This window comes from Poecilia mexicana, unplaced genomic scaffold (assembly GCF_051168715.1).
Source record: "Poecilia mexicana isolate PSO_F unplaced genomic scaffold, ASM5116871v1 scaffold_5, whole genome shotgun sequence".
Classification (NCBI taxonomy): Eukaryota; Metazoa; Chordata; class Actinopteri; order Cyprinodontiformes; family Poeciliidae; genus Poecilia; species Poecilia mexicana.
The window spans coordinates 2,856,386-2,879,799 of record NW_028263374.1 but is presented as its reverse complement, the minus strand read 5'-3'; the positions used below and the strand labels follow the sequence as shown (position 1 = coordinate 2,879,799).

The 23,414-nt window shown below is 39.3% G+C and overlaps 1 protein-coding gene across 2 annotated transcripts in view; it reads left to right on the top strand.

Moving 5' to 3' along the window:
• The window catches only part of nfasca (neurofascin homolog (chicken) a), a 71,657-nt gene that overhangs the window by 32,370 nt on the left and 15,873 nt on the right, over nt 1–23,414 (top strand). Inside the window, exons 11-30 of one of the 2 annotated variants that reach the window (XM_088005328.1) lie at nt 947–1,058; nt 1,909–2,093; nt 2,175–2,306; nt 3,192–3,344; nt 3,795–3,906; nt 4,128–4,294; nt 5,064–5,211; nt 6,246–6,370; nt 6,916–6,960; nt 8,318–8,419; nt 9,523–9,720; nt 10,078–10,148; nt 11,018–11,240; nt 11,331–11,446; nt 11,558–11,768; nt 12,690–12,812; nt 13,116–13,289; nt 16,406–16,432; nt 18,696–18,917; nt 20,290–20,409. In XM_088005328.1, the coding sequence (XP_087861454.1) occupies nt 947–1,058; nt 1,909–2,093; nt 2,175–2,306; nt 3,192–3,344; nt 3,795–3,906; nt 4,128–4,294; nt 5,064–5,211; nt 6,246–6,370; nt 6,916–6,960; nt 8,318–8,419; nt 9,523–9,720; nt 10,078–10,148; nt 11,018–11,240; nt 11,331–11,446; nt 11,558–11,768; nt 12,690–12,812; nt 13,116–13,289; nt 16,406–16,432; nt 18,696–18,917; nt 20,290–20,409 (2,766 nt within the window). The remainder of the gene's footprint in view (nt 1–946; nt 1,059–1,908; nt 2,094–2,174; nt 2,307–3,191; nt 3,345–3,794; nt 3,907–4,127; nt 4,295–5,063; nt 5,212–6,245; nt 6,371–6,915; nt 6,961–8,317; nt 8,420–9,522; nt 9,721–10,077; nt 10,149–11,017; nt 11,241–11,330; nt 11,447–11,557; nt 11,769–12,689; nt 12,813–13,115; nt 13,290–16,405; nt 16,433–18,695; nt 18,918–20,289; nt 20,410–23,414) is intronic. The other variant, XM_088005327.1, reaches the window with a different exon arrangement.

The following is a 23,414-nucleotide window of genomic DNA, read 5'->3' as shown; positions in this document are numbered from 1 at the left end:
ACGTTTTGTAGGAAAACCTGAGTTTTTTTTTTTTTTTTTCAAAATTGGCATCTTTCCTTTAAGCAAATTTATTTTCCCTATTTCAAATTGCGCAATTTTATGGTTAATGGAAATGCAGCTTCTGTTAGGTTAAAACAGTCTTTATTGTTGATCGACTGTGTAATTTGTTAATGAATAAATAATGTTATGGCCTCTGAGTGGTAAAGTAAATGACCACTTTCTATCCTTTGTAATAGAAACGTTTCCTCCTCCAGATGAATGTGTTTTTCTACGAACCTACCCACTTTGCTTCTTAAGTGCAAATCCCTTACAATAATTAGATATAATTGTGATGTTGAACTGGGGCTTTATAAGTTCAAGTCTCACACAGGATAACTTCCTGTGACCTTTGGTAATAGAGACATATTTCTATGACCAAATCAGATGCTCAGATGTCACCTGGATTAACCAGGTTTGTTTCAGATGTTGGGGTAACAGAGTAGCATGAATAATTCAGGTTTCATCTGGAGAACAAACTGGAGCAAATGCCTTCTTTTAACTTTAGCATTCAAAAGAACAAAAACCAGCAAGGTTGTTTTTTATTTTTCTTTTGGAAATTATTACCATCATTTTTCATCACTGCACTAATGGCTAATGAGAAATTAACTTAAATATGTTTCCAAACGCAAACTTGGCTAATCTGATGTGCTGCTTTTCTAATCCAATGAGAGTGAAGATGAATGAGCTCTGTGCTGTATCTGTCTTTTCTAATGTCTTCCTGTCAGACAAGACCGAGGATGTTAGCTTCTTCCTCAGGCGAAACCCAGCCACGAGGAAATGATCGGAATAATATTGTTAGATGACGTGAGAGGGAGGATGTTCAGCTGCTGGTGGGACGTGGTTCACGCTCCAGGGACAATCAATGTGTTTGTCCCTATAACAACCTGCCACCGTCTTTCATTTTCAGGCCGCAAAGTAGCAGAGACGTCGCCGTCCTTCCTGACTCCTGAAGGGAGTGGGAGCTTCAAAATGGTGCTACGAGATGAGCAATTGCTGCTGGAGTGTATCGCTGCTGGGCTGTGAGCATGAACACACACATACATACACATACATACAAGTGAGAGGAAATTAAAACATACATACATACATACATACATAGCTTCTTACTTAAATGCCATTTTATAGTTATTGCTTTTTATAACAAAAAAATTGTAAAAAAAAAAAAAAAACTTCTACAATCCCAATGCTATTAAAGCTGCAATATGTAACTTTCGTTAAAAAAAGATGTTCTTTTACTACTGTAAAACTGTCGCCATGTGAAAAGATCTGAAGATCTGTCTGAAGAAATTCACCTAACCAAAAACCGCCAATCAGAGCCAGGGGGCGGGTCTTAGCGTTAGCAAGTAACCTCACGTACTTGCTGCTCAATGTGCTAATGGTGGTGAAACTACTTACTGTCGCAGGAAAACTGTTTATCCACCGTCATAGGGTAGCCATGCTAACTAACCTTAGCATTTGCTGACTGGTATGCTAGCTGCAGCGTAGCAGAGAGCATGGAGGGGAAGGAGGAGGTGAGCAGCACCACACAGAGTGGTGATTGACATCACTAAGACCCTCCTCCTGGCTGTGATTGGTTGTTTCTAGTTAGCACTGGGAGAAGGCAGAAGAACTCGATTATTATTTTTTACGGATTATCATACCAAAAATGTGATCAAAAATGTTATGACATAGTGACAATTGTAATATATATATATATATATATATATATATATATATATATATAGAGAGAGAGAGAGAGAGAGAGAGAGAGATCTTGGTGTTGTTCAGGGGGATACTTTGTTTCTTCTTGCTGTATTAGATGTAATCCAACCAACAGAGTTATTACGTCAAAGTTTTACACGTGTCTCTCTCCGCCCGTTTTCCTCGCAGTCCAACTCCCTCCATCAAGTGGTTTAAGAGGGGGGGAGACCTGCCAGCACAAAAGGTGAAGTTTCAGAACTTTAATAAGACTCTGAAAATTCTCAGTGTGTCAGAGGAGGATGCTGGGGAGTATGTCTGCATGGCAGACAACCGTCTGGGCAGTATACGCCATTCCATCAATGTCCAAGTTAAAGGTGAGGACAAGACAGTGCTTGTTGTAACAAAATGAAGGAACCTGTGTTATTAGGCTAAACTGGCTCCCTTTCCCCCCACAGCTGCTCCTTACTGGTTAGACAAACCCACAAACCTGGTGCTGGCCCCAGAGGAAAATGGCCGCTTGGTGTGTCGAGCCAATGGCAACCCTAAGCCCAACATCCAGTGGCTTATGAACGGCGAGCCATTAAACAGTACGGCTTCTTTTCTGACTCGTTTTGTTTTACCCTTAGCTCCTTGTTGCTTTTGTTAAATTTGGGGCAAATGCACTTTCAACGATTAGTTTAATCCGTCTTGAGAAGAGCCACATTTAACTAGACGGGATCATTTTTATGTGATGTCTCCAAGTGGCATGACAAATCTGGTTACTATTTTAGACATTTAAGGAGATGCAGTAAAATGTCCCCATTGTTGGCTCTGTGGGTTCTGTATCCCAATCAACAGGGGGAAGTTCATGTCTGGCACACATGTTGCAGTTATAACGTGGTTCTCAGTGACCTCTCATCTTAAAAATATAACAAAAAATATTTCTTACTGGGAAGTTGTAGATCTTGATGTTACATAAGCAAAAATACATGAAAATTCTTTTTGTCCTCATTTTATGATGTTAAATCTGACCAATCTAAACTTCCAGTATTTTAAATCTCTTAGAATTATCAAAATATTTTCTATTTGCAAAATTCCACAATAATGAGAGAAAGACATTTATTTATTTATTTGTTAATGTCTTTGAAATCAGGAGTTCACTTACATAATGACAGCTATCTGTCTAAACAGTGGACAGTGGACAATGGACGTAGGAGACACTTCTGATTGGTTGACTGCCATCTTTGCATTACTTAGAGGCTCACCTGTCAGCGTATTTTAAGGCCATGCTCTGCTTTCTTGTTCAACATGATTGGAAAGTCAAAATGAGTTCCAACTCATAGATTAGCCAAGTACAAAACATGGATGAACGGATGAATAAAATCTGTTCTGGTGAAAGTTTTAAGCTGTAAAAATGCTCCCCTTTCTTTGTCATTTTATCTATCTTTATACTTCGTTCTCTTCATTTTCTCCTTATGTGTCTCTTTTTCTAGAGATCACAGAAACTCCAACAAGCGCAAACAGAGAAGTTCTCGGTGACACCATTCTGTTCCGCGGGGTGCAGATCGGAAGCAGTGCGGTCTACCAGTGCAACGCCTCCAACCAGCACGGCTACCTGCTGGCCAACGCCTTCGTCAGTGTTCTCGGTGAGACGCAGGAAGGGGGGCGGCCATGTTTAGACAGAGTAGTGGGAACTGAAATTAGCTGAACTGAAGGTGAACTGTGTTTGAAAACAGTGTAAAAATGTAGGTCAAAAACAGAATAAGTTAAAGGAATTAGTTTAGCAGTTTGTAAAGCTATACATATATGTGTGTAATTAAAATGATCAGTTTATCTGATTTTAAGTATATGTTTGAGTAAAATGAACATTGTTCTTTTATTCTATGAACTGAGTGGACATGACCAAAAGCTGCAGCTGCTCCTGCATAATGTTCACAAACTGCCAGGAACAAAACTGTAAATCAATAAAGCTTTATATCAGGACCAGTTTGTTTGTTTAACCTTCCAAACACATCAAGATATCATTTCTTAGAAAAGTTAAAAAGTGTCCCAATGACCTTGTTTCAGTGTTGTTACCTTTAGTTTCCATGTTACAGACATGGCTCCACGGATGCTGGGACCCAAAAATCAGTTAATCAAAGTCGTCATGAACAACCGAACCTTCCTCAACTGCCCTTTCTTTGGCTCTCCTTTACCCGAGCTGCGCTGGTGAGCATCTCATAGCTTTTTCAAACTAACAGCTCCTGCGATGTAGAATGACTTACCAAGTCACTGACACGTCGCACAATTTAGTTATATCAGCTGTAAGTCCTGTGTCTCTGTAATGTTTCTTATTTTAAATGTAAAACTATATCGGATTGGTTGGTATTAATGTGTTTTAGGGAATTTTTGTTTGTTAACCACAACTAACCTTCACTTTTACTCTGGAGGTTTAAGAATGGCCAGGGCAGTGGGCTGGATGGGGGTCAGTACCGGGCCTACATCAACGGCACCCTGGAGATAAAACGCGCTCGAAAGGAGGATGAGGGCATCTACACCTGTGTGGCTAGCAACATGTTGGGCAACGCTGAGAACCAGGTCCAGCTGGAGGTCAAAGGTCAGACATTGCTTAAATACTAACTTTCATGATAGTTTGAACAGTGATTTTCCTTCCTTGTGCCAAATAGCCTGCTGTTTGGGGCGAGTCAAGCTCTTCAGTGCCTTTTCTTGACATGCCCTGTGTGTCCATTTGCATTCCACGTTTAATACAATTAGAAGACATCAGGAATTATTTTTTTGATAAATAGAAGAAAAGCGAGACACCATCAGGAATTTGAGGTTTAACAGGTGGTGGGAAAAAAAATGGCTTCATCTTTCAAAACTCAAATGAAAAAAAAAACAGACACAGAGAAGAGTTTTGGACAGATTGGTAGTTTAAACTCATCAGTGAAAAGCATCTACAGTGATTAAAACTGACCGAGTGGATAGTTGAAGTACATTTACGATATCTGAGTTATGTACATGGTAATTAGCAATCTAGGAATAGTTGGCCATAAGAAGGAATGTCTGTAATTAATCGTTTTATTTTATTTCCTCAGAACTTTGTTTCTACCACTTGATCATGCCTCTCCTCTTCAGATGTATGTTATTCCTTTTCTGTTGGAGGTGAAGGTGTTAAGAGGAGCGAACCACTTTAACTAGTTTGTGATCCCTGAACGAAGAGGAGCCAGAGGAGGGCGAGTGAGAGAAAGGGTTTTAGTAAAACAGAATTTGATATAGAAATGTGTTGATGAGGTCCCTCAAAGATGTTGTTTAGATGTCGTACTATGTGACTGTCAGTGTGCCTATTTCTACTTTTTTTTTCTGTCATTTTAACTCTGATTTAGAGCCTACTCGTATAATTCAAGCTCCCACGCACCAGTCAGTTTTGAGGGGCTCTAAAGCTACCTTCCACTGTAAGGTGGTGTCGGACCCCAGCCTGCCCACCACAGTGAACTGGTCCAAGGACGGAGAGCGCCTGGATCTGGGATGGAGGTATGATGCCTGCTTTTTTAAAGTTTATATCAGAGTCAGAACATTTTGGATTTAAATTTGCTTCCTGGTTGGGATTTTTGCTGCATGTCACTCCACTTTTCCTAGCTTCACTTTTTGAATGTAGTCATCATATATAATATAATGTCTCCAGTTTGTCAATAAATCTGAAAAATTGTTTATTTTCTTTAAATGGTCCCTCATTAGTGAAGAAAAGCAGAGCTCAATATATGGATTACGACCATAAAAAAACTTGGCAAACCCTCTCGGCTAAGCAGTGTGGTTGTGTTGGTCACTGCGACCAACAAACAGCAGACCAAAGTTGACCTTTCTAGCGTTCAGTGGGGTCAAGGTCATTAATGTAGGCAGGCTTTCCGTCCTTCTAACTGCCAGATTGTGGAGGTTGCATCAAATTCAACCAACCAACCAACCAACCAACCAACCAACCAACCAACCAACCAACCAACCAACCAACCAACCAACCAACCAACCAACCAGCCAAGCTATTGATTGATCCATCAATCAGTCATTTATTGAATCCTTTAATCATCCACAATATTGATGACCAAAATGCTTGACAAAATCAACATATACAAGAAAAAATAATAAAAACAAGGTTAAAACAAGGCAGAAAGTAGAAAAACTCAAGTACACACAACTAGAAGTGGCATCACGTTTTTAATTTTGTAAAGGTCTGAATAGAAAAACGTTGTTGGCGTTGACTTAAAAAGATCCTGTTCAGTTACAGATTGAAGATCTAGTAGAAGCAGGTTCCACAGGTAGAAGTAGGTATGGCACCAGAAAAAGCTTGATTACCCCAATGTCTGAGTTTTGTATACGGAACGGCACGTAAATGTTCACTGCTGGGCTACGATTGATCCAAGTGGCAACTGTAACCCAGATCGTCACTAATCAATCCTATCACATGCAAGGAAAATAGCAGAGGGCCTACAATTTAGGCCCTCTGCTAAATTGTAATTTTCAATTAACACGCTGCTGGATGTTACTTAACAACCGATCCGTTTTCTGTCCTCCAGGTTGAAGAAGGATGAAGAGTCCCTGACTATTTCGTCTGTCAGTGAGAACGATGAGGGAATTTACACCTGCACTGTTAAATCTGAGATAGACCAGGACTCGGCCTCAGCCCGCCTCACTGTCTCAGGTACACTAGTGTACAGAATGGTACTGCAAAGCACTGATGTGGTCTGACAGAAACACAACTCCCTGTACCAGTGATGTTCATTTAGTACAATGTAGCTAACTCAGTGTCTTCACATAGACTCATAGATGTAGAGTAGATCACTGTGCATATAGTGATGGGATGTATTGTCTGAAGAAAATATGCATAACCAGCAGCAGTACATTGTGTATTTCATACAAGAAGAACTTGATGATGGAATAATAACGTGTCGTTTGTAGTGAAGCAAGCTAGTTTGAATAACTTGTAGCAAACACTAAATGTTCCAGCCTGGCATTTAGCTAGATAGCAATTTGTTTCAAGAAAACAACACATGCATTGAGATGTAGCAAATTAAAGAAGGTAATCTATTTAATTATCTTCTAAGCTCTGCATTATATGAATGTCTTTATCAGAAGCTACATACAATTCAATTGTAATGATACTCAAGTTATATTTTAACTGTTGTTCTCCTTTGCTGTAGACTAACCTAACTAATCTAACCTTTATCCCCACCACCTGACCCACAGAGGACGCCTCCCACAACCCCTCAGTCTATAGTACCTTACCTCCAGGTAACACATGGCTCAGCTGGAAGCTCTTCTGTCTGTTTTTTTTTTTTTATGTCCTGATGCCTTATTATCTACTTTATGTTTTTGCTTCCATCTCTATACCTGCAGCATTTGAAATTTCCCTCCTGTTTTATGTTTTCTCACATTACAATCACATTTTTTTTTCTTTTTACTTTTTTTTTTTTTTATTGGGATTTTTATGTGTCAGACCAAAGCAGAACAGAATTGTGACGTAGAAGTCAAACGAGGCACCGCATTACACAAATATAAAAATAATGTAATATATGTGTCTCTACATCGAAAGACTTAGGCCCAAAACACACCGGATCTGTTTTGGCATGCGATCTGACAGAACATCAGGTCGGATGATGTAGGCAGCAGTTACAACTTCTGACAGTCAATGGACCCTTGCAGACTGCCAGCGATTCCCTAAGACTGTCACGAGTCAGACAGGAAGTGAGACACGGTGGCAAAATAAAATGCATCTGCTTTGGGGGAAAATGCTGACTCAAAACTTTTTTACTTGTAGAAAAAAAATAGTAGTGTACTACTTATCCACAATGGGAGCTCAAAAGTACGGAAAAAATGAAAGAGTGAAATTGTGATGTTGTTGGAGCAGCTTTTGGGTTTACTGGCCGACTGGTTTGTGTTTACTCTGGCAGGATTTTCGGTTCAGTCTGGTGGACTGACGGACGGTCGAGTCGCAGCCTGTGTGTCAGCTAAAAATCTGATTTTAGTGTGAAAAGCTATAATCTAACGATGTGTTTTGGGACTTACCTTGTTGCTTGTTCATCTTTACAAAGTGTCCACTCAGTCAGAGTGGATTAAGATTGTCTGTGGAAATTAGTCTTGCTACAGATGCTGAATCTGATATGAATCTGCTTTCATGAGCACCATTTCCATTTCCTTGAAAAAGAAATGTTATCTCAAGAGACTTCCTGACAAATTAAAAAGGTAAATCCCATTGTTCCTAAGGTTATTTGTCTTTTGGTGCTTCTAACATATTTTCTTTACAAGTATGCACTTTGGTTTGTGTTGGCCTATCGCATAAAATCCCAATAATATGTGCAGATGTTTGTAGTTGTGATGAACAGAATAACATTTTCAATTGTTGGAATAACAGAATTAATTAAATATCAGTGAAAGTTTTTTTTTCTTTGGCCCTTTGGTTGAAAAGAGTACAAGAAAGATTTTATGATCTTTTATTACTTTTATGGTTTTTGTTTTTGTTCTGTTTTATTTATTTTCTAAAGGTTTTGATCATTTAACCAAGTATAGGCAGTCCTAGTGTACAATATGCCATGAATGAAGGTTGTTGTATGTGTGCTCATGAGCAGTATTATCCTGTGTTCCTCTGCAGACCGTCCAGACCCACCAATAGATCTGGATCTGTCAGACCCGTCAGCCCGTAGTGTTCGCCTCACCTGGATTCCTGGGAACGACCGCAGGAGCCCTGTCACAGGTACGCTCTGGCCGTGTGTACCTGTGCTTTTTTTGAGGTGTATTCTTCCTCTCTTGGCTAAAGGCATTCATGTTAGGTCAACTGCCTTTTCGTAAAAAAGTTGCCTGTGGCGGAGAGAGAGTGTGTATGTTTTTGTGTCTCAATAACGGCGTTTCCTTTACAAATTGGTGCAGATCTTTGTCTATATTTTGCTAATGTCGAAAAAACACAACTTTGCAATCGAAGTGTTTCCATTAAATAAGAAAGGAAATGAAAATCACATGGTTGTTCACGTGATAAGTGATTAAAATCTAGGCAGCAACAGATGTAAACATGACACATATTCGTAACTCAGTCGTCATCTATCAGACAATAGAGGAGACATCAGGGTTTTATTCAGTCGTTGGAGTTGCAAGCTCCACCTACTCGGCTAAGTATGCGGAGTTTTGGGGAAATTGTAGTCTATGATTTCAAAGAAGAACTATGGATTCAACATGTTGGAATGACACACAACTTTTATATGACTTGTGTGAAGCTGAGTGCTCTGCTGGAGCCAGTTGCACATTGTCAGAAAAAAACTAAAACAAAGCATCATTCTCCTACTACTTCCTGTTGTCTTGTTTGTTGTTTCCGCCAGTAGTAACATCCGTCTGTTGATCACGTGACTAGTGTGATGCGAATAAAGTGCTTACAGTGCAGTTTTGCAAAATGCATCTATCTTGATATGACTGAAAAGCCAACTCATTCCTAGCTCAAAAATACTTTATTGAAAAAAAACAACTTTTTCTAAATTACTGTGTTTCCATTAAGCAAATTTAATTTTGTAGTTTCAAGTTGCGCAATTTTATGGTTAATGTAAATGCAGCTCATGTCACCATGGTGAACTAGCACTTCTTACTCCTGCCTCTCGTACAATGACCACTGGAGGTAAGAGGCTCTGACAAGAAATACACAGATTAATATTTTGATCCACAGATCAAAATAAGGCTTTTAATGGATGAAAGCCATATTTTCAGCACAAGCTGTACTTGGCTTACTGTCACACAGGGAGTATAACAGCCTTGAAGAATTATTACTGTGTCATCCTTACAGTTTCGTTCTGAAGCCCGTTGTGCTTTCTGCAGAGTTCTTGGTCCAGTTTGAGGAGAACCGCTGGGAGCCAGGCAGATGGCAGAACCTGTCCTCTTACCCTGGAGACCTCAACTCCGTCATCCTGCAGCTTGCCCCCAATGTCAATTATCAGTTCAGGGTCATTGCCATTAACTCAGTGGGTTGGAGTCAACCTAGTCAGCCCTCACCTCGGTACAAAACCACTGCAGCACGTAAGTAGCATCAAATCTAAAATCACATTCAGTGTGTGCCTCTGGCTTGAGTCAGACGATAATTTAGTAAAATGTTTCATTTGCTGTACAGGGACAGCTCTTTATTTAGTAAAGATCTCAATAAACAGTACCATGTGGCACCCCTGGTGAAGATTTGTAAAGAACTGTAATTTGATCAAAGTTACCTAGTAATCAATAACATTGTGTTAGCCTGGGATGACAGTTAGCCAGTCCTTAACATGGGAAACACAAGAGCACGCGCTATAGTCTTTATTAACATAGGTTAGAAAAATGATTGCAAGAAAACATCTACTTGCTCATGTTTGATATAAATCTATTCATCTTTTTGAAATTCAGCTCCAGATGCCATCCCCAGAGACCTACGTGGTTGGGGATCCAATAAGGACAACATGGAGATCACCTGGGAGGTAAGGCACCACGCAATAACAGAATCAGGGAAGCAAATCACTCATCATTCAGAGAGATTGGAAGTAAAAAATATTTGAAGAAGAAGATCATAACCAGTTTTAAAAACGGAAATCAGCCTCGTTGGTGGCGCAGGTGTTAGAGCGTCCTCCACGGGTTCGAGTCCTGGCCCCTTGACCTTTGCTGCATGTCTTCCCCACTCTCTCACAACCCACCTTCCCTGTCAGTCTAGTGTGAAATACAGGCCACGAGAGCCAAAAAATACATTACAAAATTCAACGCATGCCTTAACTTAGATTGCTCCAGTGACCCCCTGCTGTTGAGCAATGAAAACTACATGCAAGTGCTGGTTATCAATAATAAATAAATCTACAATAATAAAGAGTAAATCGTAAACCATTACATGATTCAAGACTAATGAAGCACCAAAACATAAACATTACAATCCAGCTTCTCCACTTGCAGTTTAGAAATAATTTTAAACAGTAGTTGGAGTCTGATTGTAAGTCTAGTTAAATATGTTAAGTCTAGTTAACATATTTAATGTTAACTTTATTTATTTTTATATTTTATTTCGAACATGATAGTAGTATAAAATCATGCACAAGAAGAAGGAATGCTAAAGACATATTTTTGTACCACAGTAATCTTGACATGTTCGAAAAGGATGTCATAATTCTTTTCTTTAAGTATTAATGTTTAAATTCTTAATCTTTTGGCACAACCTTTTAAACTTTTCACCTTGTTATTATTTTTGACCTCCTTGCAGATTCCTTCTGATTTTTCTTTTTTGATTGTTTTACGTCACATTAAGACTTTTCAAATCGTCAAAGCGGGCAGCTTGAACTTGAAGCTTGATTTGTTTCTCTAGCCTCTGCACGATCTGGAGAAAAATGGCCCAAACCTGCAGTACAACGTGTGGTGGAGACGGAAAGACTCCGGGGACGACTGGACCAACGTGACCACGTCTGAGACCAAATACGTCGTTCGCCACACTGAAACATATGTGCCTTACGAGATAAAAATCCAGGCCAGGAATGAGTTGGGATCAGGACCCGAGTCTAACATCGTCATTGGATATTCTGGAGAGGACAGTGAGTATAAATGCAACAAATATTAAGAAAAAAAAAGTTTTTATTTTAAAAAAACCAAACGCCTGAATAAACATATCGCGCTGTTTTCAGAGCCCACTGATTCACCCACTGAGCTGCGGGTGTCGAAGGTTGGCAGCACCAGAGCAAACATCCACTGGAAGCCTGTAGATCTGAGTTCTGTCCAGGGGGAGTTCAAGGAGTACAGAGTGAGAATGAGGAACATTTTGAATTGAGAACTGACTCCACTGCAGACTCCCCAATCCCCTACTTTCTGACTTTTCATCTTACCCATGCGTCCTCTCTTTCGTAATTCCCAGTTGTACTACTGGCGCGAGTCCAGTCTGGTTCCAGGGCTGGTGGTGAGCAAGGAGAAGAAGACCACTGGATTCTACACGACTGTGCCAGAACCGTCCAGGATTCTCAAAGACTTGGTGCCCTACTCTAAATATAAGATGTTCATGGTTGTGGCCAACAGTCGCTTTGAGAGTCTACCCAGCAACAACGTGGAATTCACCACTGCGGAGGGCGGTGAGGACCCAACGAACCACACTTTATCATTAACATCAATGTCGTATGAGAGTCATGCAACCCTTTAGTTGGTATGTTCAGGTTATATCAGTGTCTCTGTCATTCACACTAGCTGTGTTTGCGATGTTACATTAGAGCTATGGATTCAACATGTTGGAATGACAGAACTTTTTATGAACTGTGTGAGTCTGCAAGAGCTCTGGTGGGGCCAGCTGCACATTGTCCCAGAAAAGCCCCCAAAAAACAAACCATCATCCTCCTATCGCTTCCTGTTGTCTTCTTCTTCATCGTCATAGTAATTGCGACTTAGCGTACGCCCCTGTGGTTTATGCCTTTGCTCAGGGTGATGGGAGAAGATGTCGCCACCTGTGGGCGCTCCATCACTCTAACCTGTCAACAACAATAGAACTTTTTGATTTTATTGTATATTTGTGTTTTATTTAAAAAAAAAAAGAGTCATTACTTTCAGAAAATAAAACATCCTCAATCTGAACTTGAACACATTTTTGGATGGAGTTACTTTTAAAACCATGAGAGTCTTTAGTTTTAGATGCATTTTAGTAAAACTGTTAAAAGACATTTAAGGCACACTCTGTCCTGTATGTTTTATACGTTTTGCTCATTCAAATATCTAATTAAAATTGATAGAGTGTATATAGATGGATATGGATATGTTTAACATATGCAGAACTAGTCACATAATTTCCTTTAAACAAACCATCCTGAGTCATACTAACCACAGTGCCCCCTAAAGGCTTTGACTGGACAACACTGGTATAAAGTTGAAAGATTTGTTGTAGCCACTAGTTGTTAGTAATTACTTGTAGAACTTTATGTCCAGTATTTGGTCTAACCGTGTTTCTTTGTTTCTTTTCTCCTGTTCCTTTCATGTTTTTCTCTTCTGTCTTGAAATATTTTCAGTTCCCGATGCTCCCAGGTTCTTCAGGATTAACCGCAGAAGTCTGGACACACTCTACTTGGAATGGGGCAAACCATTAGAACCCAACGGCATTCTAATTGGATACCAACTCGTATACCAGAGAGGTGACTTTATTTACTTTGTGATTCTTCCAACTATTGCTGGACAATATGGCTTAAAAACATATTATTGATTAGTTTTAGTTCTTTGTTTTAAATAACTGAATTACAGCCAAACTGCTGGTGTGACCTTTCCTGTTTTACCCACAATTTTCACTCCAAAGGAAAAAAAAAACTAAGACTGGTTGTGGGATAGTAATAGAATTCATGAAATCCAATCATCATATCTGTGGAGCCGTCATTGCCCTCTAACACTGAGAAGTTCTGATGCCACAGTAAACCATGACCATGCTCTGTGTTTGTGTCCAGTGAACGGGTCCAGACTGGGTCCCCAGCAGTTCGAGACGTTCCGTCCCAACATGACAGACTTTATCCTGCGCCTGCCGGACCGGTCCGCTCGCTACAAGTTCAACCTGTCAGCGCTCACCAAGGTGGGAATGGGAGAGGTCTATGCCGAGGAGTCGCCGCTCTTTTCCAATGAAGGTGAGCATTAAAAAAAAAAAAAAACCTTCATTTTTTAAGAAAGATGAAGTTTTGCCAAAAGGAGAGGAGTTAAGATCAGCTGTTCATCAGTCTGAGAATATAATTTATAAAGTATATTCAGAATAACAGAATATACTTAATTAAATATAATTAAATATTAAATATAATATTTAATTATATTTAATTAAAAGCAGTATAATTAACAATCAATATAAAAATCTTCATTGGTGCCACAGCCCCTAAGCTTTTCTCATGATAACTGAGCAGCTTTCTGCATGTTTTCACTAATTTTCTGACAAATTAACTCATGAGATCTAAGGCTGTCAGTTTGGAAGCTCTCCTTTCCATCACCCTAATCTTTAGCTCCATTCAGGGCTCTGACTGAGCCACACCTAATCACACAACATTCCTCTCAGTCAGAAGAAACATTCTGGTAAAATCCAAAGACTAATTTCAGCTGAAATCTATCAATATGTGTGAAAATCTTTGTTCTTAACTGGATGTACCATGAATACAGAACCAACAGAACTGTGACTGAAAAAGTGTTGACCCCCCCAAAAAATCCTTACTTAAACTCATGCTACTGTGCCCAGATGTTCCTCTCACCTGGACACACGGGAAGCTGAGGGACAGTTAAATTGTTAAATTCAGCTAATAAATACCAGAGCTTTGAATTTTCATTAATCGTTTAATAGGAGAGTTCAACTCAGAATCAGAGTCAAATTTACTTTTTCTTTGTTAATGCACCAGAAAGCTCAGCAAAATTTAAAGGAAAATTTAATTATATGAGAGCATAGATGGCAAAAGGGGAATGATTTGAAAGCTTCCGTTTGTCTTTTTACAATGATAGGAGAAAGCTTACTGTCTCCAAAAGAACTTTGTTTCACAGCTCCGGTTGTCTGCAGTTAAAAGTGCAGTGGAAAGTTAAAAGTGTGCAGTGCATGTTTTGCTCTTGTACACAGTGGCATTATGGGTGAAAAGCATTCAGTCTGTATCTGTACAAACTCATCTAACCAATGATGTGGGTTTGTTTTACAGACACTAAGCTAATCTTGGTGTTCAGAAGTCTTCTATAGACCCAAATGCCATTGAGTTCATAATGCGGACATCAAAGTGACAAATGCAGGTTGATCCAAGTTGGAATGATTCTCGGTATAACAGCTAACTTATAGCAGAGTGACTCAAGATGTTGGCCCAGTCCTCGACCCGTAGCAAGCTGAGGGAAGCTGCGCATAAAAGATGTCTGCAAGCTTCAATGATCTGTTGCATCTTTAGATAAAACACTTGCACAACAAAGTCAAAGACAGAAAAGGCCATACAGCACCTGAATACTTAATGTTCTGGACTCCAAACCTTGTTCTACAAGCTGTAGATTCTTGAACTGCCACTATTTTCACAAATTGCTTTCTTTTAAGCGTATCTGTCGCTGATGAGATCATTTTTAAAAGTCCTGATGCATAGAATCTTAGGACTAAAATAGAGTTATTTTTTTGTACTATTGGACAGATGCTATATGACTGACCTTATTGGAAATGTCTTAAATCTAGAAAGTCTAGACAGCAGTGATTCACTCATCTAAATTTCCATTCGTTTATATTGTATGTTTTGTGAACTTTGACCTGCTGTTTAAAAACTACTGCATCGGAATATATAAGAACAATGTTGACAATACCTTTTTCTGTCATTAATTACATTGTGAACAGAGACAATGGTATGCCTTGTGTGAGAGAGAGCAGCTGCTGCTCATACATGGTTTCTCATACATATTCTAAAGCAAAGAAAAAATATCTATTCAGTTAAAACTTTAAACTGACATCAGTAGCTTATAATAACGGTTAGGGTTTTTAGCAACGGGAGCATTGCTGAAACAACAGTCTGTCTGTGCTTCCTAAAGAATGTTGTCCCTTAGTTTAAAATGCGACCAATTTGTCAAATTCAAACATATTCCTTTAGCAGCAGCTGAGCTTCTACTGATCATGAAATTGTGCAAATTCGAAACAGCAAAACAACAGCACTTAATAGAAACATGACAATTTTGAAAAAAAGTTAAATTTTTCCATAACATTTTTGGATGCACTTTATTTGAAAGGGTGTGCATCAGACTGACATGACACTGTCATAAACATGACATAACACCTATTATGAACATAAAGAAATCTTTATGAATGTTTATGACTGTTGTCATCAAGTGTTATTCAGTAAATAATGGCACTTTTAATGCAAAGCTGTACTGAAGGTTGCATTAAAAGTCCATCAAAATGGCCAATTTTGCAATAAAAGTGTCATTATTTACCGAATGACACTTCATGTTCATGACTGGTGTTATATCATGTTTATGACAGTATTACGTCAGCCTTGTGCTATGACGAGGTTATTTTTTTGGTCATACTGAAATTTGCAAAACCTCAATGGAAACACTTTTTTCTCATCATGTGTCATGACTGTTTCTATACAGCAGGAACATAATTTTTTTGTTGGCAGCTGGCTCCACCAGAGCTCTCATAGCATCAGTTTGTCAAAAGTTGAGTTTGTCATTTCAAAGTGTTGAATCCATAACTCTTCTGTGAAATCGCAGACTAAAATTTCCCAACGACGCCACATACGCAGCTGCTCACAAGTATAAGGAACTTCTCACTCCAACACCTGAATAGGACGTAGACCCCTCCTCTGATGGCTGACAATGTGCCATAATGCCATGGCTGAAATATGAACATATCTCATACCAGAGATTACATCTGTTGCCTCCATGATTTGCAATGACCCATTGCATAAACAGATTTATTTATTCTATTGCGAAATTGTGTTCTTTTGAGAATAGCAGGACATCAACAGAGTTTTGCGCACATTTGTAATAGAAACACAGGTTGAGAGAAGTTGAAAGCTCCAGCTAATGAAACAGAATGACTCTTGCCAGCCTTCCTGTTACCTGCTGAAAGTCTTGTTCTCCCTCACGCTCAGCAAGTGTTTAGGCTGGTAAGATGTCCTCCAGCCCATTTCTCTGTGCCTTTATAGTTTATACCAGTGACTCAGTTTGAAACAGTGCTATTTTCTTGTTCCTTCCTGTCTCACCCACTCTTCTCCTGTGTCTTCTGTGTCTCTGTTCTTTCCACCGGCAGAAAACTTTACTGATGCTACAGATGTAGGTAATGGGGGAACAAAAAGCACAGTCTCATTGACCATTGCTGTCCAACACTGACATTTTGCTTTTATCTGTCCATCTAACAACAGCAGCAGTGCAGTCAATGTTACAGTCCTTAGCGACGGTTCTGTTGCTGCCCCACTGTGGCTTCATGCAGACCTGGTTTTCAGAGCTGCTCACAGCAGCATGAGAACGAATTGGCTCTGTTATGGAAGGAGGAAGCTTTATGTCAGGCTGGCAGGGTTTTTTCTGTATTTCTTCACATATTCACACAAGAAAATTGGTGTTCAAGACATTAACATACATACACTGAAGGTTTGGAAATTGCTGTATGTATGTCTAAATCAAATTTTGGCAAGATAAAGAATAAAGAAAGAAGTAATAATAATAACAATATAATATAATATATGTGCAACAAACAGGTAAATTCACAAATAACAGCAATACAATCTAGGGGTTCATCTGCACATCATACTCATTGAAAGCATATTAATAAGGAGTTTGACACACACTTGCGATGTATTAGATGAGGTATAATGTGACTGCCTGTCTCCATCTGATCATCCTTCCACTTTGTTTGAAGCCGCTGTCGGTCCACTGCTGCTGCTGCTGTGTGTTCCCAGGGGTCTAACAGGCATGGTGTGCGTTTTACCAGTTTGGCTGCATTTCATAATGCTCTCTTTTATCATTACTTCTACTCCATAAATGTTTATAAATCTATTTATGCCTCTGCTTACTTTAAACTTCCGTTCCTGAAACACTGGCACCTGGTGGTGCGTCTGTGTAATGCAGCCTGACTGCATCACAGTCTCTGCCGTTTTGCTCTGAGATGCAAAGGAACTTTGTGTAGCTGCTAAAGTTGTTTTTTTTTTTTGGCACTGCTTTTGTAGCTACCAAAAAAAAAAAGAATGCTGCTGCATCTCAATATACAACCACAATGATGTCTCTTTTTTTTTAAGTGTGCAAGTTGTAGGGAATGCTGAGGTACAAAACACTTGGATTGCTTAGTCATCCACTGGCTTCTTTTTTGCTTGTTTGTTTTGTTTGGTTTTGAGCTTCTGCACATCTGTCATGATGTCGTCTTTATGGATCACCACTGTTCAGTGAATCATTGGCAACTTCCGAATGTGACAAGTAAGGTAGCATGAAGCCTTTCCCTGAAGAGACCTTTGAAACCACTGAACTGTCATGGCTTAAAAACGCTGGTAATTTAGTGAAGTGCTGGTTAAGGATATGCATGAAATACATGACAATAGCATGCTGTTTGAGGTTTGGGGTGTTGTTTTTTGGGGTGTTGTTTTTTGGAGTGTTGTGGTTTAAGGTGTTCCTCACATGAGTCTGGCCGCTACATCATTGTGTTCAGGTTAACAGAACTAATACAACTCAAACTGTTTCCTTGAAAAGGTTCCACATTAATGCATGTTATTCTGGAAACTCTGAGTATCAGAAGACAAACTAAAGGTCATACACATATTGTTATTACTCAATGTCATTTATGAAAATCTGTGCAGAGAGCTTCATTCAGATTGGTTAGATTTGTTCTAATGTCAAGCATTGAAGTTATTGGACCCAAACTGAACCCATAAGTTTTAATTTTGGTTTTGACTTCATAATAAGCTAAGTTGAAGTAATTTGTCTTCTTATAGTAGAACTAGAAAAGATTAATGACTATAGTATTTTAAGCATAGCTGCTGTAGAACACACTATCTTAATTGCCAAGAAGAGCCACATGTATTACCAATATTTCACCACCTGGTGGTAGCAATGCTGAGCTATGTTAGTTAGTGTTGTGGCGTTCTCAGCCTTTCGTACTTTAGATGTTCTCAGCTTCGGCACACCTGAACATGTCTGTGCTGCCCTTGTAGCCTTGTGCTACAGGAAAAGTCATTTGAATGTGGAGTTTTCAAGGAGGAAAACATCTAAAGGATTGCAGGTTCTGAGGACCAGAAAATAAAAGACACTACACACACACGCACGCACACACGCACGCACATACGCACGCACGCACGCACACTCAAGATAAGGGCAGTGGAAAACGAAAGGTTGTCCTGGCTTTCCTCTGTTCTAGCTTCTGACTGAATGACATCAGTGACAAAATAAAAACAGCTGTGGTTTGTGGGTGATTTTGTGATTGCTCCAGTGAGGGGAACATGATGGCGTTCAGTTCTACACTCCATCGTCTAGAGTGTCAGCGTGTCACAGTTTTGTGTGATGTTCCTGCTGCCTTGTGTTTAACCCTCTGCTCTCTCCTTCTTCCTTCCCTGTAGTTGAGCTTACGGACGCCACCCTGTCTTCTGTTTTCCCTTCTACTCCCACTCCTCTTCCTCCCCTTCCTCCTACTACCATCCCTCCCACAACAATTAGTATTACAACTCCTACCCCTCCTCCAACAACCCCTCCTCCTCCTCCTACTACTACCACTGAGGCAACTACACCCTCCACAGTTCCTGTGCTGGTCACCACCAAGCGAGTTGATCAGAATGTCTTGGGTACATGTTGTATTACTGCTTTTCACTGAGTCTCACTTTGTAGTTTGAAGGAATATGGTTGCCTTCTCCCACCTGACAAAAAACAGGAAGGTATGTCAGGACTGCATCGTGATAGGCTGTGCTGTATGTTGCACTAAAAACAGACATACTGGAAGATTGTGTTGTATGACATGATAAATCCAGTAGCCCTTTTCAGACCGTGGATTCTGTCTGCGCTTTGGTCGTGACATGGAATAAGGGAGGATAATGTAAAGTTAGCTTAACAATATTACATCTCTAATCTACTTGGTAGGTAGTCAGAGACTTGAACTGTAAGAGTCAGGTCTTAAGGGTGTGATGTAAGGTTACAATGCAAAGCAAAGACGGCAGCAAGTCCACAGGTCCATAAAGATCAGAGAGCTGCCCAGTGTACTCCTAAGATGACATAAAGTAAACTGATGAGCAGATTTGTGCAAATAAGAATATGCTATGCTATGGCGCACATTAATGTTTGAGCATTAAAACATTGAGTTCTTTTGGACAAACAGGAGAAGGTGCTTGATTGTTTTCACACATGGATCTTGTCCTAATGTCTCTTCATTGGTTACGTTTCCACTCCTGCTGTTAACTTTTAAGGCTTTGCATCCTGAAGCACACAGACATCTCTGAGCTGTTGTAGACCTACAGACTCAGACCCTACCTTGAGAATACTATTGGCTCCTTTGATCTGTTCTGAAACCTGTGGCGATCCGTCAGGTCAAGCATTATCTCCTGACCTGTGGAGTACACTTTCATTGTCTTGATTCAGTATTGAAAACTACAGATTTACTTTTATCTAGAAATCTTTTTCATGTTTACATTTTTTTATTTCGTGATTTTTTTTTAATTTTTTTGCAAAACAACTTAAGATCCTATTTGTGTAAAGATCTATATTATTTACTTTCATGAGAGCTAAGATACACAAGTTAGCCAGTTAGAACCCTGAACACTTAGCATACTGCCCGGCTCAATTCTTAAAGTTGTAGGCCACGCCTATTTGATCCTGTCTCCTAGCTGCATGCTCTGAAAGCACACACAAACTGTTATCCGTCCAGAGAACGAGAGGTATGACATGATCCATAAAAGGAGGTTTCATTGTTCTGAAAGGGGCTAATGAGTCATTTTTCACAATCAAAACCAGTTGGTGATTAGGGTAGGGTTAGGGTTAGAGCACTTTTAATGCAAAATTGACAATTTTAATGGACTTTTAATGCAACTATGCATTAAAAGTGTAATTATTTATGACAGTGTCATGTCAGTCTTATGCACACCCCGTCAAATAAAGTGTTACCTGTTTCTTCCGACCTTTAACCCTTTGCCCCTGATCCTATCCCCCAACTACCCATCTGTGTAGTAACCCCTCGGTGGGAGATCTGGAGTCTGACGGTGGTCCCCAACAGTTACTACGCGGACGTCAACTGGAGTCACAACTTCCCAGCTGACAGCAAGTTTACTCTAGAGGTCACTCTGGACTGTAAGACACAAAGCCTGTGCCGAACGTCCCAAAACATCAAAACATCAAACATATGTTTGCTTGTCTGAGAGTGAACTGAATCCCTCGCAGGGATGGCACACAAAGTTTGAAGAGTAAAATTTGGACACCTTTGTTACCACAATATGATCTTAGTGTTGCTGTGATTGTGCTTAGCATGATTTACAAATGTGTACCAAATGTTTGCGGAGCTGTAGGAAATCAGAGGTACCTATTTATTGACTGACAATAAATCAGACTAAACTTTCCTTGTTGAGGTCAATTAGAGTTATCAAAATTATGCCTGTTTGCTAAATGCCAGAATAATTAAGAGAAGATGTAAATTATTTTTGAAATAATTTGTAAAGTTCAAGATTTTAAATGTGCTTCCTCAGTATTTGGTAGAATTCCCTTTTAAACTTTATCTTTCCACAAGCTTCTCACAATATTTTTATGGAGATTTTGGGTTCATTAGCCGTTTTGCTCACATATACCTCTTCTCCTCCCCAGTTATTTCCCATGGGACTGTGATCAGGGTTTTATGATGACCACTCAGCAACATTGACTTTGTTGTCCTTAAGCCACTATATCATTTTGGCTGTGTTCTTGGGGCCATTGTCCATTTGGAAAACCCATTTGCCCCCTGAGCTTTAACTTCCTGTCTGATGTCATTAGTATTAATATTTTATGAAGTGTCCAGTTGATTCTGCGGAAAGCCATGATGTGGCCACCACAGTAATCACGGACATTATGACTATACTGATCAGTTCTAGTTTCATGAGCACATGTCTCAAAATTAGGCATTTGCTTCCAAGTACAATTGCAAATTGTAAACTGGCTCCTCGTGTTACTTTTGGAGTCATTCCTCCACACTGAGCCCATGCAGGTACAGGACACGTTTCACTATGGATACTGACTCTCTTACCAGCTTCAGCAGCATCTTCGTCCACTCACAGATTTCCACCAGGATAGTTTAATAACTGTACATTCCAGTGCGAATGGAGGAACGTGGAACCTTTAGACCAAAAAATTGGACAAACTATCCTTGTGGAACTCCACAATTTGTTGTCTTGCATTTTAACCGATTTAGTTTTGTTTTTCCATCAAATCACACAAGAGCATGGTGTGTTTGGGGAGTTACCTCAAAGAGGTTCATAAGTGTGATTCAGTTTAACTCTGATGTTAAACTATCAGAAGCTTGCAAAGCCATGAGATCATCATCTGGGCTTTCCCATGATGTTCAAAACCATTGGACTCTGTATGAATGTGATCTTCAGAGTTTAAAAAAAGCAATAAATTATCCTCTAATGAAACATATTTCATTATTTTTGTCATTTAGCAAATAAAGATAATTTTGGCAATATTAACTGACCTAAAAATAAAGAAAATGTGTCTGATTCAGTGTAGGACAGCGTGGAGGTTTTACAGGGCATTTAAATATCTGCATGGTATTATCTAAAAACATTCATTAAGAAAATGGAAAATATAAAAACTGTTTGCACAGATGTTCAGGAAGCAAATACACCAGACTTGACAAATGTTTCAATCACTACTCTATTTAACATAAAAACTATTAAATCCACAACAGTTTGTAATGTGTGCATTTGGGATATTTTTTTAATGTATTTTCTGATTATATATTTGTATGACATGAGGTTTCCTGCAACTTCTTGTACACATTTATAAATCATATGATGCACTTCGATTACATTTATTTGAATTATTTGAACTAAATAAGTCCTAAACACAAAGAAATAACTGGATAATTTGATTTCTAACACTGTATCCGTGAGGGGACTGTTTGGGTTTCTTATAAAAAGTCCCTCTCCATGTCGTCTCTAGCTCTCTGTGCCATCTCTGTTCATGCTGCTGCCTGGCTTGGAATGCCTCCAGTTGGACTTTCACTTTAAATGGGCCACTCTGATTGCTTTACATGGACTTTTATTTGAGTATGCCACTGTTCTGACCGCCCATGTTGTCAGAGTAATCTTTTTTCTTTGTGGAACCGATGTTAGATACTGTTGAATCTTTCCTTTCTGAAGCACATCTTTCCCCTTTGTTTTTAAGGTCTAGAACTGGTTAAGGTTGAATTGTTTTGGATTTACAGGGACTTTATTGAGACCCACTGCATGATTTTTGCTGTGTTTATGGCTAAACAAATTGATATGTGAAGGTGTTTTAATACATTTCCTGTAATAATCTATCAGCTCCACACAGTACAAAATCAGAAAGTCAAGTTAAGCTTTAACTTCTGCGTCACGAAAAAACCCTTTAATACAAAAATATAGAATTAATAAAAAAGTATGTTTCATACCGCCCTTATTATTTTCAATAGGTATTTTTAATCTCATTGAAACACTTGTTTTGTTTTATTGAATATGACTGTCCAGGACAAAAACGATCATTTCTGAAATCAACTTGATGAAGAAACTAAATAAATAAATAAGCAAAAACTGCCATATACTAGAGCTGAAGAGTATACCAGTAACTTGGTTGGTAGGTTCAGCTAGCTTACTGCGTTGCATTAATACTTTTGGTCACTCGAAGGAACTTTCACTGCCCAGAGTTCATTTCAATCAAGACCCCAGTTTTTAGGTGGACTACAGTTCTCCTTTTTGGTCTGCATCAGTATTCCATTACCAATTAACACCAAACAAACCGGACTTTCCAGGCAAACGGAGCTGGAGTTGGATTAAGCTTTCCACGGTGAGCGAGGAAAATGGCAGAAGGGGAGCGAGAGAATTTGTCTCGTCAGACCGTCAGTTTCCAAAACCACACACAAAAAAAGACCTTGTAAAAATGCATACAGGGTCAGTGAGATTGTGCACAGAATAAAAAAAGCTTGTGGGGTCTAAATGACCCTTAAACAGGGCTGGTGGTAATGAACCCTTGGTGGTGTTGTCCAGTCTATAGATGCAGGCACATGTAACATTGATTTTAGGCCATTTTTCAAAATGTGTTTTGTAAAATAAACGTATTTAGAAGCGGCCATATTGAAACGTGAATTA